Source organism: Brachycentrus maculatus, unplaced genomic scaffold (assembly GCF_059751285.1).
Source record: "Brachycentrus maculatus isolate JH-2025_06_01 unplaced genomic scaffold, ASM5975128v1 h1tg000107l, whole genome shotgun sequence".
Taxonomy (NCBI): Eukaryota; Metazoa; Arthropoda; class Insecta; order Trichoptera; family Brachycentridae; genus Brachycentrus; species Brachycentrus maculatus.
The window spans coordinates 788658-805463 of record NW_028280860.1 but is presented as its reverse complement, the minus strand read 5'-3'; the positions used below and the strand labels follow the sequence as shown (position 1 = coordinate 805463).

The window sequence follows — 16806 nt, the reverse complement described above, 5'->3', positions numbered from 1 at the left end:
TACTTGTTCACAAATCTAGATTATCTCCAATGGTTGTCAATCATGGGTAGAATTGGTAAATGTTAAACGTGTGTAAAGTGATCACTTAAAGCCCCGTAAATGCCCAGGCTTCGATATTTTTCTTCATCTGTGTTGAGATATAAAAAAATAATATGAGTTTAATGTCATTACACATGACTAGTTTCGAAAACTACAGTGGTTTTCATAAACAAGTGATTGTTAAAACAATTGGTTTTTAACAACTAGTCGTGTGTAATGAAACAAAACTCAATAAGTGGTATTGCACAAATTTCAGGTCATAAAATATTTTCCATCCAGAATTGAACACATTGAAATTGGAGACAATCAAAATCGTAAGATTTTATATGCATATATGTACATGTTATAGGCATTTCGGATTACAGGGAGCGTCGATTTAAACAGAGACCGGATCACTGGGGGTCCAATTGACATACAATATGCATTTAAAGCTACCAAAACTATGCATCAACAGTATAACTCAAATGTTAGCCAACGCTTTTGAAAGTGTAGATTTATTTAATACATCGTTTTCCACCTTGAAGTCTGTATGTTATAATAGATAAATTTTAATGTTGTGTTTCACTCTCTCGCTGCTCGCTGATGGTATTGATTTTTATTATTGTATTCTTTATTGTCATTGTACATATTTTTTATTAATATTGTTACAGGCATTAGCCTTAGATAAAATAAGATTAAAATAATCAGTTATAAAAAAGACCTAAGTGTGAATTGGTTCCTACCTGTCGCTGAGTAACAGTTCACCGTGCTGCTCACTCTTCACGGTGACGTAGATGGCCCGCGTCATGTAGCTGACACTCTCGTTAAGGTGAAGTCTCTCCAGCAAGCCACTCTGCACTTGCTCGTCTGGCCATTCTAATAAATATGCGAGGGGCTGCTTTTTCTTGGCGCTTTCTGCAATAGAACATACAAGTTGTCAAGAAATTTACACCTAAAAAACTAAAATAATAATGTGGAATTTTACAAAATGAATGTAACATCAATCAATGATGATGGGGGGGACTGAGTGTACTTACAAATTTTGAATTTCTAGTGAAATATATATTTTAAAAATTATTTATAATAATATAATATAATAATATAATACTCATTTAGAAATGCAGACGAGTGTTAATATTACCCAAAAATCTCCCACATGAGCCAAATATTTCACTCACCTAACTTGTCCCGAAATCCCTCAATTTTTTATGCTATTTCTTATTTAGAAATAAAGACAAGTGTTAATTTTACCCAAAAATCTCCCACATGAACCAAATATTTCACTCACCTAACTTGTCCCGAAATCCCTCAATTTTTTATGCTATTTCTTATTTAGAAATAAAGACGAGTGTTAATATTACCCAAAAATCTCCCACATGAGCCAAATATTTCACTCACCTAACTTGTCCCGAAATCCCTTAATTTTTAATGCTATTTCTTTTTTAGAAATAAAGACAAGTGTTAATATTACCCAAAAATCTCCCACATGAACCAAATATTTCACTCACCTAACTTGTCCCGAAATCCCTCAATTTTTTATGCTATTTCTTATTTAGAAATAAAGACGAGTGTTAATATTACCCAAAAATCTCCCACATGAGCCAAATATTTCACTCACCTAACTTGTCCCGAAATCCCTCAATTTTTTATGCTATTTCTTATTTAGGAAATAAAGACGAGTGTTAATATTACCCAAAATTCTCCCACATGAGACAAATATTTCACTCACCCAACTTGTCCCGAAATCCCTCCCTCACAAACTTGTCGCCTATGACGTGGTGGCACCTCCTCAGCCGCACGCGGGCGCGCGCCGGCCCCTCGGCCGGGTCCAGCTCCCAGGAGGCGGGCTGGGCGTCGCGGCGCTGGCACGGCGCGCGCTCGTGCGCCAGGCGCTGCGCGAGGGCCCGCCAGCGCGCCGCGCCGCTCGCCAGCGCGCCCTGCTGCCGGCGCAGGTGCTCCAGGAAGGCCTTGCGCGAGGCGTTCTGCGTGTCCACCACCAGACGGGTTATGGACATGGCGGTCACTGTCAGCTTCAGCGCCAGAGTGTCTTTGGTGAAGACGCTCCTGAGAAAATACGTATTATTTAGCTAAAATTTGTACTTTATTATAAATTCATTTTCAAAATTCAAACCCTTATCCGCACCCCAATGGTGCATAGGGCACTGCATTATACAAATACAGTGTTATCTTGATCGTTAACACACAAAGGAAAGGTGATCAGCCCTCCGCTTCAGGTACCAGTCCAGGGTAATATTGAATAAATATTAGAGTGAAAAAATCACTTATATTCATTTGATTCACCCTGGGAATCGAACCCGGGACCTCCAGAACGGTAGCCGAGCGTGCTGACCATTACACTACGTAGGCGGACAAAACTCTATTATAAAAGTAATAGACTTAAACTTTTGGATAACAGCATATTAATAATTTTTCTACCTCATACATACACTTTTTGAGTTCCTCGGTTATTGAGTAATGTTGAAAGGATGGTATTGTGTGTTGCTGATGTTAAGGGTTACCGTGTTAGTTTCGTCTGCCCTGGTGGTGTAATGGTTAGCGTGTTTAGTTACCGTGCTGGAGGTCCCGGGTTTGATTACCAGGGGGGGTGAAAATAATGATTAACACTCAAAAATTTATTTAATATTTCCCTGGACTGCTCCCTAAGGCGCAGTAGTGATCATTTTGTCTTTTCATGTAAGTAGCCATCAAGATAACACTGTGTTAATATGATGCAGTGCCTTATGCACCATCGGGTGCCGATGATGGTTTGAAGAAGATCTCATACACCCTTTGAGTTCCTCGGTTATGGAATAATGTTAAAAGGTGGGTATTGGGTGTTGCTACTCTTGAGGGTTAGTATGTTAGTGTCGAGTCATAATTCTGTTACAGCAGTCTGGTGTAGTATTTTCTATTAGGCTGTTTAAGTATTGAGTACAACTTTTATCCTTTTAAAACAATATTTCCCATCCAGACCGCCAACATTGCTATTGGTAGTCTGGACTGTTTTGGTCAGCTAAGGAACTGATGTTAGTAAACCTACTTTTGAATGTTGGCATACAGCAGTGCCAGAGTCCTCTGTCGGCGCTCTGTGTCCAGCGTGGCGAGGTGGCGCGCCTCCTCGCGCACGGCGTCCGGCTGCAGAGCTTCCCCCACCCCGCCGGCCCCCAACAGCGCCCCGACTGCCACGCACAGTCGCTGCGATTCCGCATCCCCCTCCATGGCACATGTCAGGTACACTGCCAACTGAAATGTGAGGTAGGTGATATTATATTAGATGTTTTTCTATCAAAACTATTTCATATTCATATTTAATCTTTCCCTTACGGTGGTACAAACTACCGTGTGCAACGGTGATATGTATTTTGTATACCATATGAAAATTTGATTTCAAAACTGGAAAAAAGTGAAAATTCCTAAATGTTGTAAACACGTGTACGCAATGCACGGCATGCACTTAGACACTGGGAAACGTTTTTGTTTTGGTGATTTTATACTCAATTTTTTCACAAATGATTGATTTCCGTCGCTGCGAATTAATAACTTTATATGTATTATAATACTTTTATATGATACACAATTATATTACGGAGGAATATAAAAATTCTGAGCCCGTATCTATTATATTTTATATTGATATTCTCATTTTTAAAGTCGAGTTGTAGTAAATACATCACCGGGAGGGAAAGGTTAAAGATACAGCCGTGGCCATATGTATTAGGCACCCCCTACACAATTGGTTTATGTCTTTAAATACTGCGACTCTTGGAATTCTTGCAATCTTTTCGGATTATATCGTATTTTGATGGATTTTACCAACTACTTATTACCTGCTATCCCGACCTACGACAGTTAGGGGCGTGGTTTATTTAAAAACACTATTTTTACTAATTTCAAGGGTCAGTTTTATATGTGAAACATTGCTCTCCAGTTATTTTTATCAGTGAAGTACAATTCTTTTATTACTTTTCATTTAAGCCTTCATTATTTTATATTAAAATGAAGAAAGAAAAACGTGATTTGAGTGAACTGAGCGGTGTCAAATAATTTATTGAATTCAGAAGGGTTAACCCAGGTCAAAATAGCTAAAAAAAAAATTAAATGCTCCCAATGTGCGGTTCAAACCCTAGTAGGTAAAATCTATCAAAATACGATACAATCCGAAAAAATTCAAGAATGGTAGTATTTAAAGACATAAACCAATTATGTAGGGGGTGCCTAATACATATGGCCAAGGCTGTAAACTAGGTATAGAAGGTTATACCTAGAGCCATTACAAGGCACCATACACCCAATTAACACCTCACGAAAATAGGCCTGGGTGAAGCAACAAGGTTGAGAGAATATACTACTACTGCTACTACCATCACGCCATTTCTCCGCAGGGGTAAATAATAATAATAAATTTGGATAACTTATATAGCGCCATTTTCGTAAAAAAAATACCTCAAGGGCGCTTCACTGTGAATGAATTGGGGAAAATATTATCGTGGAAATGATTTAGCAAATAAATGTGTTTTTAGTCTTTTTCTAAAGATCATCTCACTCTCACTATTTCTAATCATTGGTGGAAGAGCATTCCACGCCGTCGGGCCTGCAACAGCAAAGGCACGCTGCCAAATTTGGTGCGTTGGTTGCGAGCTGGTAAGATCACTTTGCCCATTGCAGATGTTGTAGCCGATCGAAGCGTGAGACGTCTATCAACCAATTCATCTGGAATACACAGCTCCTTAAGATACTCTGGAGCCATATTGTGTATTGATTTATACATGAGTAGGCAGAGTTTATACTCAACCTTTTCGAGAAAGCGTAACCAGTGGAGTTTGTGAAGTAGTGGGGTAATGTGACTGAATTTAGAAATTCCAAAAATTAGTCTCGCTGCTGCTCGGGTAGGCAGAAAGAATGGAATGCTACTCTTCTGTCCTGACATATACTCCTCGCCTCCTTCACATCCATACATCTAGTCATACATGCCCTCTGATTACGCAGACTTTTGACACCGCCAGATTTTAGGTTCTGATTGATGGAGAATATTCAGTTGACCATACACGCTTTATATAACTTGATACTTTATATTTACTAGAAGGTACATTTAAGACCTAAGGTTGGATAGCGAGATTAAACTAACAGTGACCTGACGTAATAGATCTTTACAGCTCGCAGTAATCTCAGAACCCTTACAAGGCACTGACCACAAACTAGAATAAAAATACATAAGATCTGATTTCCTGTCAAAATGATAAAACCATACCTTTCTCTGGTTGACAGGATCAGTAGGCGTGAGGACCTTATGCACAATGGGCAGGGCATTGAGCGCCGCTTTAACAACCATTAACTTGAGATGTGGTTGTTTGGTAGCGGGTGATATAATCCAGTTGAACATGTCGCAGAACACATGGTGCCAGTCAGTATTGCTGATGGAATTCCACCACTTGGATTTCAGCCCTTGATTGGTTCCGGAAATTACTAAAAAAATAAAGACATACATTCACACTCAAATGTAACTGATTCTTATTATATTTTTCACTCTAATTTACAAAATTTGTAAGTATGTAACTGCTTAAAGGTATTGAAATATATAACACCTACTGCTTATGAGCGTTAAGAAAATCCTTTCTATCATGTTACTTTCAATTTTAGTCATCTCTGCATCTGAATCTGTAACAATATCATTTTAACAATTAGTTTAATTTAATAGTTAAGGCAAACAACATTTTTTAATATAAGATATATTGCGGCAAGATATATTGGCATTCTTGGTAGAAAACAAATTAACACACAATTTTGAATTTTTCAATTACTTTTTTGACAATAAATTAGTACAAAATATTGTAGACGTAAATGAAATATGCTTAAATTGTTATATTTTATTTTAAAAGTGGATAAACATTGAATAAATTTTCTTTAAAAACCTAATGTTGTTTTAAACACTTTTTACAACAAAAAAAAAACCCTAGCATTAAGTGATTAATCATCAAAATTGTAAATTTTTTCTGCCCTTAATTTGAGATAAAATAAATGAACAATTACATTACCTCGATTCATAAGAAATTGTGCAGCTCTGTTGAGTAAAGCGACGTGCCGATTGAGAAGCTCAGATCTGGACAGTTTTCTGCCAAAGTCTCTGTATTGAGAAGGGGGAAGTGGAGAAGTGGTCTCCGAGTGCAGGGCGAGGGAATCATTGTCACTGCCACCCGATGTTGCCGACAGTGCTGTAAATACTGAACACATAATAAATCATGCAACTGACTACAAGCACTTTTGAATTACTGAAAACAATGGGGTAATGGTTTTAAATTTAAGTCTGAGAGTTGCAAAAGGTTTTGCCATACACATTTATGGTTCTAATAAAGAAAAATGGATTTTTAATAACTAATAACTACAAATTTTTGCACTCTTTGAGCCTGTAGAAATTATGCTTGAATAATAATCCAATCGGATCAGAAAAAAACTTTAAAAGCAGTCCAAAAAAAAAGCATTTACTTTTTCCAATATATGTACATACAGTATCTACTCAATGAATTAGGGCCACGCAGAATTTCGCGCAATTTCTCAATTCAAACAGGAATAACTCAGAGAAAACCTTGAATAAAACAACATTGAATTTTATTTACACAAGAACACTTTATTACGCTTAAATTATGCATATATTTTCATATAAATATAGTTAGTATTTATTATTTCCACCTTTGGCAGAAATAACTGCCTCAATTCTTTTTGGCATACTTAAAATGCACTGTTTTATCGTGTTTTTTATTTCTTCGTCTTCTGACCTAATTTTTTGAATTTTTTTTTTAGACAGTCTACTGTCGGATTTGGGAATGAGTATACCTTATTTTTTAACATGCTCCATACGTTTTCTATAGGATTAAGGTCCGGAGAAATTCCAGGCCAGGGGAGCAAAGGCAGATTTTTGTTAGACAAAATTTTTATTATTGATTTAGCCCGGTGGCAAGGTGCCCCATCCTGCATGAAGGTGTATGGACCTTCTGTTGGGTCGAGTGTATGGTAGAAGGGCAATAAAATTCGTTCGAGGACCTGCTTATAGGAATTTTGGTTCATTGTTCCTTCCACGAAAAACAACGGCCCAGGTAAATTGTTAATAATACATGACCATATCATTGTTGCAGGGGGGTGTTTGATAACTTTAACCACACAGGCCTCATTGTAACGTTCCATTGGTGTTCTCCTGACGAATCGACGGCTCTCTGTCACGGCTTCTAACCGGCACTCATCACTAAAGATGACCTGAAAAATAATGAAAATTTAAGTTTAATTCAAATATATAAGTTTATTGACTAAAATGATATGTTGAAAATTCAATTTAAATAAATACCTTTTTCCAATCATCTACCGAGTAATTTCGATGTAGCCTGGCCCATTTTAATCGATCCGCTTTCATTCGTGGTGTCAATTTTGGTACTTTTACAGGGCGCCTGCATTTCAGATTTACTTCGTAAAGACGTCGCCTCAGTGTTGATACCGATATATTTATACCCTCTTCTTCCAATTTTATTTTTAATGTTTTTGCTGATGCACTTCGGTTTTCTAAGGCACTTTGAACGATTTTTTGATCAGTCCTCGGTGTTGTTTTTCTAATCTTACGACAGTTCTTTCGCTGATTGCTGGTGGCGGGTGACTGATTTTTTATTGATTTTGAAATTTTGTCCACTGTTTGACGAGAAACGTTTTCTTTTTTTGAAATTTCTCTATTAGATAGTATTCCTAATTTCAGTAGCACTATAACACTAGACTTTTTTTCCTCAGAAATGTCTTTACTTTTTCCCATTTTGTCCTTTTCAAAAAAAACACTTGTGTTTACAAAAAAAAATTATACTTTATGAACTAAAATTAAAAATTAAGTTTTTTTCACAAGACACGATAACTATATAACCTCTCTGAACAAAACAACAATCAGAATTCAAGAAACTTCACTAATAAATGAGATAGGGCTTTTTTTTGAACTTTCAACTATCTGTCTACCTGTGCTAATTAGGGACCTTTCTCAGAAAAAGGGTTTAAAATTTTGTAAACGCTTAAATAATCCAGGTATATTTTACATATTATTGAAGGTAATATACATGATATTAGATGTCAATAAAAAACTTAAAGTATTTATGTAAAATAAATGTAATAATCCAAAAGATTTCAGAGTATTCAAAAAAATAATGGGTGGCCCTAATTCATTGAGTAGATACTGTAGATAGACTCATTCAAACACATGATCAAATCAACAAATGTTTTGGGTAAAATAATGTTCAGAGTGGAAGTGATGATTTAGTGTCAGTTATAAAGCTATATTTACCTGGGGAGAAGTAGTTAGGACTCCTCGTATTGACAACTGAAGTTAGAGCGTTTAATCTTTCTTCGAGAAAATTAAATTCAGACTCGAATAGAGTACATTGCGTATCTCTCATGACGCTGGCGACGTGGCACTGGTCCGAGGGAATGTGTAACTCTGAACGCTCCATTAACTCCAAGTAACAAAGCAGATAATGTATGTCCATTCTCATCTGGAAAAAAATAGTCTGGATTAAAACATATTATTTTTTGACATCTCATCAAAGATGAAGAAGAATATGGTAGTTGTGGATTGAGTGATCACTTTACATCTCACATCTTTACATCTCACCAATAGATGTCTCTAGTGAAGTTCTAGTGATTCAAGAACAAGGTTTCTAAATTGGTTAATATATATAGAACTTCCAAGAATTTGAGTAGTGTGGTTGTCAATAATGGGTAGACTTGGTGAACGTTACACGTGTGTAAAGTGATCACTTAAACCAGCCTATGACGGTCGTTAGCCCCGTAAATCCCCAGACTTCCACATTCTTCTTCATCTTTGATGAGATGTCAAAAAATAATATGAAAATAACTCCTGTAATTGGAGATAATCCAGATTTTGTGAACAAGTATTTGGATACACTCAAAATGTTGGATTAAAACACTTGGGACGGGTGATTTTTACGCCTGGGGACTGCTAGCGACAAGATTTGATAATTATGTACATGTAGTTGTGACCTCAACAAAGAGATTGGTACATAATATTCATATTGAATATGTAATTCCTTCTTTTGTGACTTTGAAATGAGGCCGGCGCAGAAGGTAAAAATACCCTTCCCGTCCCTAAGCATCAATCCACCGAACGGATATAGTAGTACATAAATATAATAATAAAATAATAAAACCCTTATCCGCACCCAAATGGTGCATAGGGCACTGCGTCATATAACGCAGTGTTATCTTGATCGTTTTTACACATGAAGGAAAGGTGATCAGCCCTCCGCTTCAGGTACCAGTCCAGGGTAATATTGAATAAATATTACAGTGGAAAATCACTTATATTTATTTGAACCCCCCTGGGAATCGAACCCGGGACCTACAGAACGGTAGCCGAGCGTGCTGACCATTACACTACGGAGGCAGACATAAATATTCCATACTAAAATTATTATTTTATAATCATGTTATGCAAATGTAATTATAAAAAGAACTGCATATTAAGTCTGTATTGTTTTTAATTTGAACAAGCTCTAAAAAGCAATGACAAATAATAAGTAAGCAATGCTTTACCTGCAAGTTGTGTTGGAAAACAATGGTTTTCAGAGCGATCTGATTTAAAATAAATCTTAAATCATCGAGTATTAATTCTCTTCCATCGAAAGACTTATCTTTGATTGCTCCGACTTCTCGTAAGCATTTCAGTATTGTTTCCACAATTCCTATTTCATTGAGAATTCTGATACTAGCCTAAGAAAAAGAAAACAATAAATTAATGAAATAATGCAAATATTAAATAGTATGCAAATGTCCATTTTTACAATTTGGGGTCAAACCTTTTCTATGATTTTCTTGAATAAGAGTGTAGTATTGTGGGTCAAGGAGATGTCTTGAAGAGTACAGGGTAGAACAGCCAACAGAGGAGGTGTCTTCAGAAGTTCTTTCTCTGTTACTTCAGTCCAAGCCTCATCCTAGAACGAGAAGGAGTGTCGGGTTGTGGTTCCGTGGTTAGTGTGCGGACTCTTAAGTCAGAGTTTCTCGGTTCGAACCCACTCTACCACAATTTGATACCTATTTCTAATAATGAGCCGCTTAGGCTCACAGAAATAGTATGAAATTGAAATATTTGTGTAAAAAATAAAAACACAAATATTATTGTAGGAAATTTACAACATTATTTTGAATCATGATTTATATTGATATCTCAACATAGATAAAGAAATCTATTGAGGTAGGAATATGGAAGTCTAAGTACTAACTATATTCTTATCTTAATAGATCTCAATAAACTTCTTTGTCTATGTGAAGATATCAATAATAATCTTGATATAAATAAAGTCGATCCAGCATTTGAAAAACAGTGAATTTTAAATAAATATATTTTGTATATTAAAAGCATTGTTAACTTTGTGGTATGGTAATATGTAAAACACTCTTCTTATCATTCATCATTCACTTTCACGAAGTAGTGTGTTTTAAAGTGGTATTACACAAAGTGAACGATGAATGATAAGAAGAAAATTTTAAATAAATAGATTAAAACGCCTACTCCCTTTGGTTTAATAATTCAACGTATATTGCAGTGAGTGTCCAAAAGTTTGGTAATGCTAAATATGAATAATTCAAAGTGTACAAGCGCGTTACCTCTAGCTGATCCTCGAGAGGCGCCCTGCGACCGGTGACCAGAGAAGCGCACGCCGACACGAGGTCGTGCGAGGCCGGGTACTGGGAGATCTGGTTTGCCAGCAGGTAGAAATAGCAGCGTTGCTCCAAAAGTTTCAGGTCCTCAGGGGAGCACCTCTGTACTAGCGCACAAATCACTTTCACCACTCCCGTTCTCACCGATGCTTCCTTGTGGTTTCCCAGTATAAGCAACATCTCGCTATGAAGCACCACTCCGAACACCTGCATGAAGAAAAACTACTGTATAATTAGAGTACTAAAGTACATAAACCACTGTATACATAATTAGAGTACTAGGGTACTAAAGTAGAAAAACTACTATATAATAACCAGTCTGATGATGTCGGTTATGACGAAACCCGGTTGATGGTCAAATAAAATTCATGTGGAAAAACTACACAGTTGTTATTTAATTCTATACTATATAATTTTACAACAGTATATTCAAACAACAGTGGATCCAAAATGTCGATAATTTTTTATAACATATTCACAATTATGACTACTATAACAGTCGAATTTACATCTCTTATTTAGGAAATGATAGCTTTAACCGTCAGCAAAAAAAACTCGTACGGAAAACCGGTTATTATGATAGAAAACTAGAGAAATTACATGGCGGAAAATGTGTATGGCTTTTACTGGGTTGGCATTAACTTTGCAGAATTTCTTGATCTATAATTGTTATTATCAAACAGTCTGACAATGTCCTAATAACTTTGCCTTCCACACACCGCGTCTAAAAACTGAAGTTTAATTGGTGGTCCTTGTTGACAAATAAAAAAGCTGCCGGAAGAAGCTCTTTTTAATCTGGTAACATTGGCATTTATGTATAGAAAGAAAATAAGGAAAATGACTTCTACACTGACTTGAATTGAGTTAATTGGGTAAAATCAATTCGTCTCAAACCAGTGGCCTTGCAATAGGTTTAATTTTTAATAATAAAATATATTGTGTCCCTATGTAAAACATATTTAGATCAAAAATTACTCTGATTATGTAACTTGTTTTTTTTTTCGATAATTGAAAAAAATATATACCGTAGAACGGGGCTAATTGAATGATGATGTGTTACTTGAGCCCAGTACAAAAAAGAGATTTAAATCTGTATTTGGTCTACAATAATGAACGCATCGTGACAATAAGTGTCACCTGTCAGGGAAACAATGAATCGTGTCAATACGTTCATTATTGTAGATCAAATACAGATCTAAATATTTTTTTGTACTGGGCTTAAGTAACACATCAAAGATCAAGTAGCCCCGTTCTACGGTACCTATGTGAAAAGTCAATCCTATGTGAAAATGTGCCTGAATGTATTAATTAAAGAAAATCTTGAAATGTAAAAATGTCAATTTTGTATATTATAAAATAGGTAAAACCTACTTGACTGAGTATTGCGTCGGGCATAATGCATATTGTGTCTCGTAGTAGCAACAGTAAGCCCTCACAAACTGTCCAACTTCTCGATGATCCGGTTCGGAGATTATGTAACAGCACAGGACTGCGTAACTACAACATCAATATGTATTTTAACATGAAACAACATAGTAAAAGCTCATAAATTGGATAAACGGACCAATTTAAAGAAATAAACAAAAATATTAACACATTTCGGATGGGTGTTTTTTTCGCCAGCTGACCGCTGGCAAGGGTATTTGATAATTATCTACATATTAAGACCTTAACAAAGTAGATCATTCTGAATCATTGCAGTGCAGTTAGCAAATGCATATGCAACTTAACACACTACGGACGGGTGTTTTTTAGGCCTGCGTAACGCTGGCGACGGTATTCGATAATTGTGTAGATATAGTTAAGACTTTAAGAAAGAGATTGGTAGATACATAATATTTATATAAAAACATTGGATAATTCCTTCTTTTCTGACTTTGACATGAGGCCGGCGTCGAAAGTAAAAATACCCTTTCCATCCTTAAGCACCAATCGACCGAACGGGTAGAAATACCTTTCCCGTCCTAAGTGTGTTAATTAACTATGGTCTAAGAAACCAGTTTTGGTCACAATGGAAAATCAAAAAGGTCTCAGGACAGACAAATTTTTACTAAATTTAAATGTTATAAATAAAATACTATACCTGTTGGTACATGGATATGGAATCATTCTGAACTGGTTCCACGTTGATCTCATCCGATTCAATAACAACGTAATCCTTTGTTAATCCCGAGTTTGGTGATGAAGTTACAGATCTGTTGTCTATGGCTGAAAAATAAATGTAAAAGTCATCATTTTATATTTGGAAATTAATCTACCAATTAAATTAATAGACTGAAAGAAAGAGAAGAAGAATAATAATATAATATAGTCCTTATAATCAAATGTATACTGTCCAATTGGTGTGGAAAATCTAATTATTATTTTTTTAAATACAAAATTGTATTTACTATAACAATCTGATAAAACAAATTATTTACCACATGGAGAGTTACTACTTTTTTCGTCGGCATCTTTGCTTGTTCCAGGCAATACTAATATTGAAGAAATTTTTCCACTTCTTGAGCGATGTCTTTTTCTGTGAACATAAGACAAGGTAAAAAATATAAATAACAAACAAAAAACTCATAGTTACGTAACATTATTAATACATATTTCAAATTCTTGAGTAGTAAATCTGAGTGAAAGTATAATTTTCTGTGCGATACCTTAACCTCAACATTGATTATTTTTTCATAATTGAGATTTAAAAAAAAAAATTATTACAAAAAATACCCTATCTGCAAATAATATTAAAATACAAATATGTATATGGAATGTATTTCACATCATACAAAAAAAATCATAATCATTTACATACATTCAGAATTTTTACTTGCAAATGCATTATTAACAAACGGTATTGTCATCACTTTTATAATTACAAATGTGGGTAAAAATTTATTTAAGGACCTAATTAAGTGGAAAAAAATATAATATTATGATAATGTTGCATCATTTGGTAACATTCATAGCTGCCAAAATAGTCACACTCCAATAGTTTTTTTTTTGTGTCAATCTTTATCATTTTCATTCCATTTTCATACATATTTTTCATTCCTCTTATATCATTTCATAACATTAAACTATAATGGAAATGAGCAAGATATTTTATTCCTTTGACTATCGTCATTAGTGTGTATTGATGTAAAATATTCTAAATATATCATACTCTATCCATATGACTCTTATTTGATTTTTTTAAATGTGTCTCATTCTTACTCATTCGCTTTTTGAAGTGTCACTCTGATTAGCCTATTCATAAAATGAAACAAACCTCTTTTCCTTCCTCGATGCTTTTCTTCTGACGTGTAGATTAGCAATTGTTTTACTGGTTTTAGATGTTTCCAGAGGGGAGCTCGTTCGCATAAGGTTCACCGGAGTATTTTCTACATCACCGTGCTCGCTGGAAATCATGTCGTTCATATCTTGAAAGGGGTTAGGTTCAATCTGGTTCAGGGACATGTTCCTGAGCGGGGTGCCGAGGGACTCTCGATCAGAGTAGCTGGTGGAGCTGCTGAGGCGGCGGCGGCGCGGGTTCTTCCGGTTCCTCCGCTTAGTGGTGAAGGGCAGCGGCAGACCGAGTAAGTTGGAGTTGTAGTTTGAAGTTGACTGCGTTATGTCCGTTAGCAGAAAATAGAAACTTGATCTTGAATGTGTTATAAATGTTGCGCTAGCCTGGAAATGACAAAGCGACGTAAGATAAAATAACTCTGAGAATATCATATATAAATTACACTGATCTTTAATATAACTGGAACGAGTTATCTAACTAACTAGAGTTAAGAAAGAATTATCTAATTATGTATTTATATTAATGTAGTTACCTGGTGCATGAGGACGAGGAAATCGGTCAGCAGAGCAACATGGTGCATTATGGGAGGACATCCGATCAAAGATCGAATAAGTTCTACTAAGCTGCAACTCACGGCTTCACTCAGTCTTTCCATATCAGAATTCAAGAATCGTTCCTAAAAAAAAATAAGCTTACATTATTTAATACTCAATAGCGAATATTCAATGTGATTTGTTATAATTAAGAATGGTGAAAACAGATTCATAGCTCATTGTATTTCAATGAAGCACATTTTTAACTTATAAAAAAAAACACAGAGTTGGTGCTTTGAATGTGGATTGTATTCATTATATTTCATTTAAAAATGCAGAAATATTTATAAATGCACATTTCTAGTAAACGTTCTTATTACGTTTAATTTCACAATCCTTGTGGGTATACAATATTTCAACAGCTGTTAAGAAGCACGCACAAACAATGATGAGTGTTACTGTCCAGTTCAACAGATGGTACTGCCACTGCGGCCAAAAAAGCTGTTTAAAAAAATGTTTTTACTTGTCACAAGTATATAAAAACTCGCATGTATTTCAATACAATGTTGTATCGAAATTTCAAAGCAATCGGTAGATAGCTTAGGGAGATTAGGGAGACCTCTAAATTTATATAGATTACCATGGATACATCTATTATATAGATAATTATGTGTATTTTCAACTGTAAAAGTGATATGTTGTCACATAAAAGTCTTTCAGCAGGAGAGCGTCATTAATATTGCAGAAATTTCCAAAAACCTTAATTAAAGACACTAATTTTGTATTGCATGAATGAATAACCATTCTCCTACATATCTATAAAATCCCTTACTTTGCAGAAAATCAGCAAGTTCTCCACCATGTTCACTCTGTTCATTTGGTAGACATTGAAGGACCTGAACTGATGATCATCTCTCAGCAGCGCCTCCATAGTGAATAATAGAGCTCCCAATAACCCGCCTCCATCTTCTGAAGATACGGATTTGTCGCTTGATTCAGTCGTTACGCTACGATCAAAATCTTTACTGTCCTTTTCGCATTTTTCCATATCATCACAATCGTCTTTTGAATTGCTTTCAAAGAAATATTCCTGGAAATATATATGTATTTTATCATAAATACCTACAGGCGTACATAACACACATCGCTCACTCCTTTCAACAACATCGTACATCAAAAAACTTGATTTTTCAGGAGAAATTTTAAGAATATAATGAAATGTATTTAAAACAAATATCAAGCCACTTATTGAACTTTTTACTGTGCAACAGATCTTTTTAGGTAAAACCAGAAAGTTTTTTCCTCCATTTGAAAAATATTTAGTATATTTAAAAAAATAATTAAACAATACCTTTTCTTCCAAATACAAAAACAACACTTTCTTCTCTACAGCGGGTAAATATTATGTTAAAAATATGCCGCTTTTTCTGGGATATGTAAAGCACATTTTCTGGGCATTACGAAAACATGCACAACTGAAAATTGTCAATTTTTGATATATGTATGATGTTTTTGATAGGATTGAGCGACATGTAGAGTTGAGAATATAAAACTTATGTTAACATCATGCATTTGAGGTATTTTATACAGGCACAAATATGAACAAAGTTTTTAAAAAAATACAAAAATTGTATAATAAAACATTCCAATAAAAACCGTGAGACTACTTGTAGTTTTTTACTCATAAATTACCTCTGAATCCCTTTCCAGGTGCCTCCATGCCTTGAGCAATGCTGTAAGTATTTGAGGGCACACAATAATGATGTCTGTCTGTTTAACCAAATTAAATTTATTACCATCTTTTGTCAAAATTGGAGTATTGCATGCGGCATCCAGCATAGCCTATGAACAAAAGATAATTTTTCTGGTGTTAATTTAAAGTTCAATATTTTATTAATGACCGCTATTTAATGGAAAGTATGTACACAATAACTGTCTTACTTTTAGGAAATGATATCCCATGTGGCATTTCGAGGATGCAAAAACAGTCTGTAACATGTTGAAAAGATCATCTTGCTGGAAAGCCGAGTGAAGTCGAGTATCGGAGAAACTGACTCTTAGCAATAAACTCAGTGCTGCGGCCTGCTCCTCTACACTTCCGTCCATTTCAACAACCTAAATATGCAAATATTTATTTAAAAAAATATTAGTTTTACCATAAATAAAAACTTTTATTTTTATGTTTATTTTGTGTAATTTACAATAACGTTAATATTACGTATACGAGATGTGTTGTTCTTAAGTAACTTTTGCATCAACTACGGTAAACGACTCGAGAAATATGTC

At 35.1% G+C, this 16806-nt stretch overlaps 1 protein-coding gene across 3 annotated transcripts in view; it reads right to left on the bottom strand.

Moving 5' to 3' along the window:
• LOC148310095 (lysosomal-trafficking regulator-like) overlaps positions 1–16806 on the bottom strand; it is a 55444-nt gene that overhangs the window by 12955 nt on the left and 25683 nt on the right. For 2 of the 3 annotated variants that reach the window (XM_088259010.1, XM_088259011.1), the window contains exons 21-38: positions 16462–16635; positions 16213–16362; positions 15353–15610; positions 14520–14663; positions 13970–14370; positions 13134–13231; positions 12797–12921; positions 12085–12210; positions 10660–10920; positions 9852–9986; positions 9589–9765; positions 8321–8528; positions 6051–6236; positions 5605–5673; positions 5267–5481; positions 3059–3261; positions 1748–2082; positions 762–933 (exon numbers count right to left, since the gene is read on the bottom strand). In XM_088259010.1, the coding sequence (XP_088115136.1) occupies positions 762–933; positions 1748–2082; positions 3059–3261; positions 5267–5481; positions 5605–5673; positions 6051–6236; positions 8321–8528; positions 9589–9765; positions 9852–9986; positions 10660–10920; positions 12085–12210; positions 12797–12921; positions 13134–13231; positions 13970–14370; positions 14520–14663; positions 15353–15610; positions 16213–16362; positions 16462–16635 (3437 nt within the window). The remainder of the gene's footprint in view (positions 1–761; positions 934–1747; positions 2083–3058; positions 3262–5266; positions 5482–5604; positions 5674–6050; positions 6237–8320; positions 8529–9588; positions 9766–9851; positions 9987–10659; positions 10921–12084; positions 12211–12796; positions 12922–13133; positions 13232–13969; positions 14371–14519; positions 14664–15352; positions 15611–16212; positions 16363–16461; positions 16636–16806) is intronic. The other variant, XM_088259012.1, reaches the window with a different exon arrangement.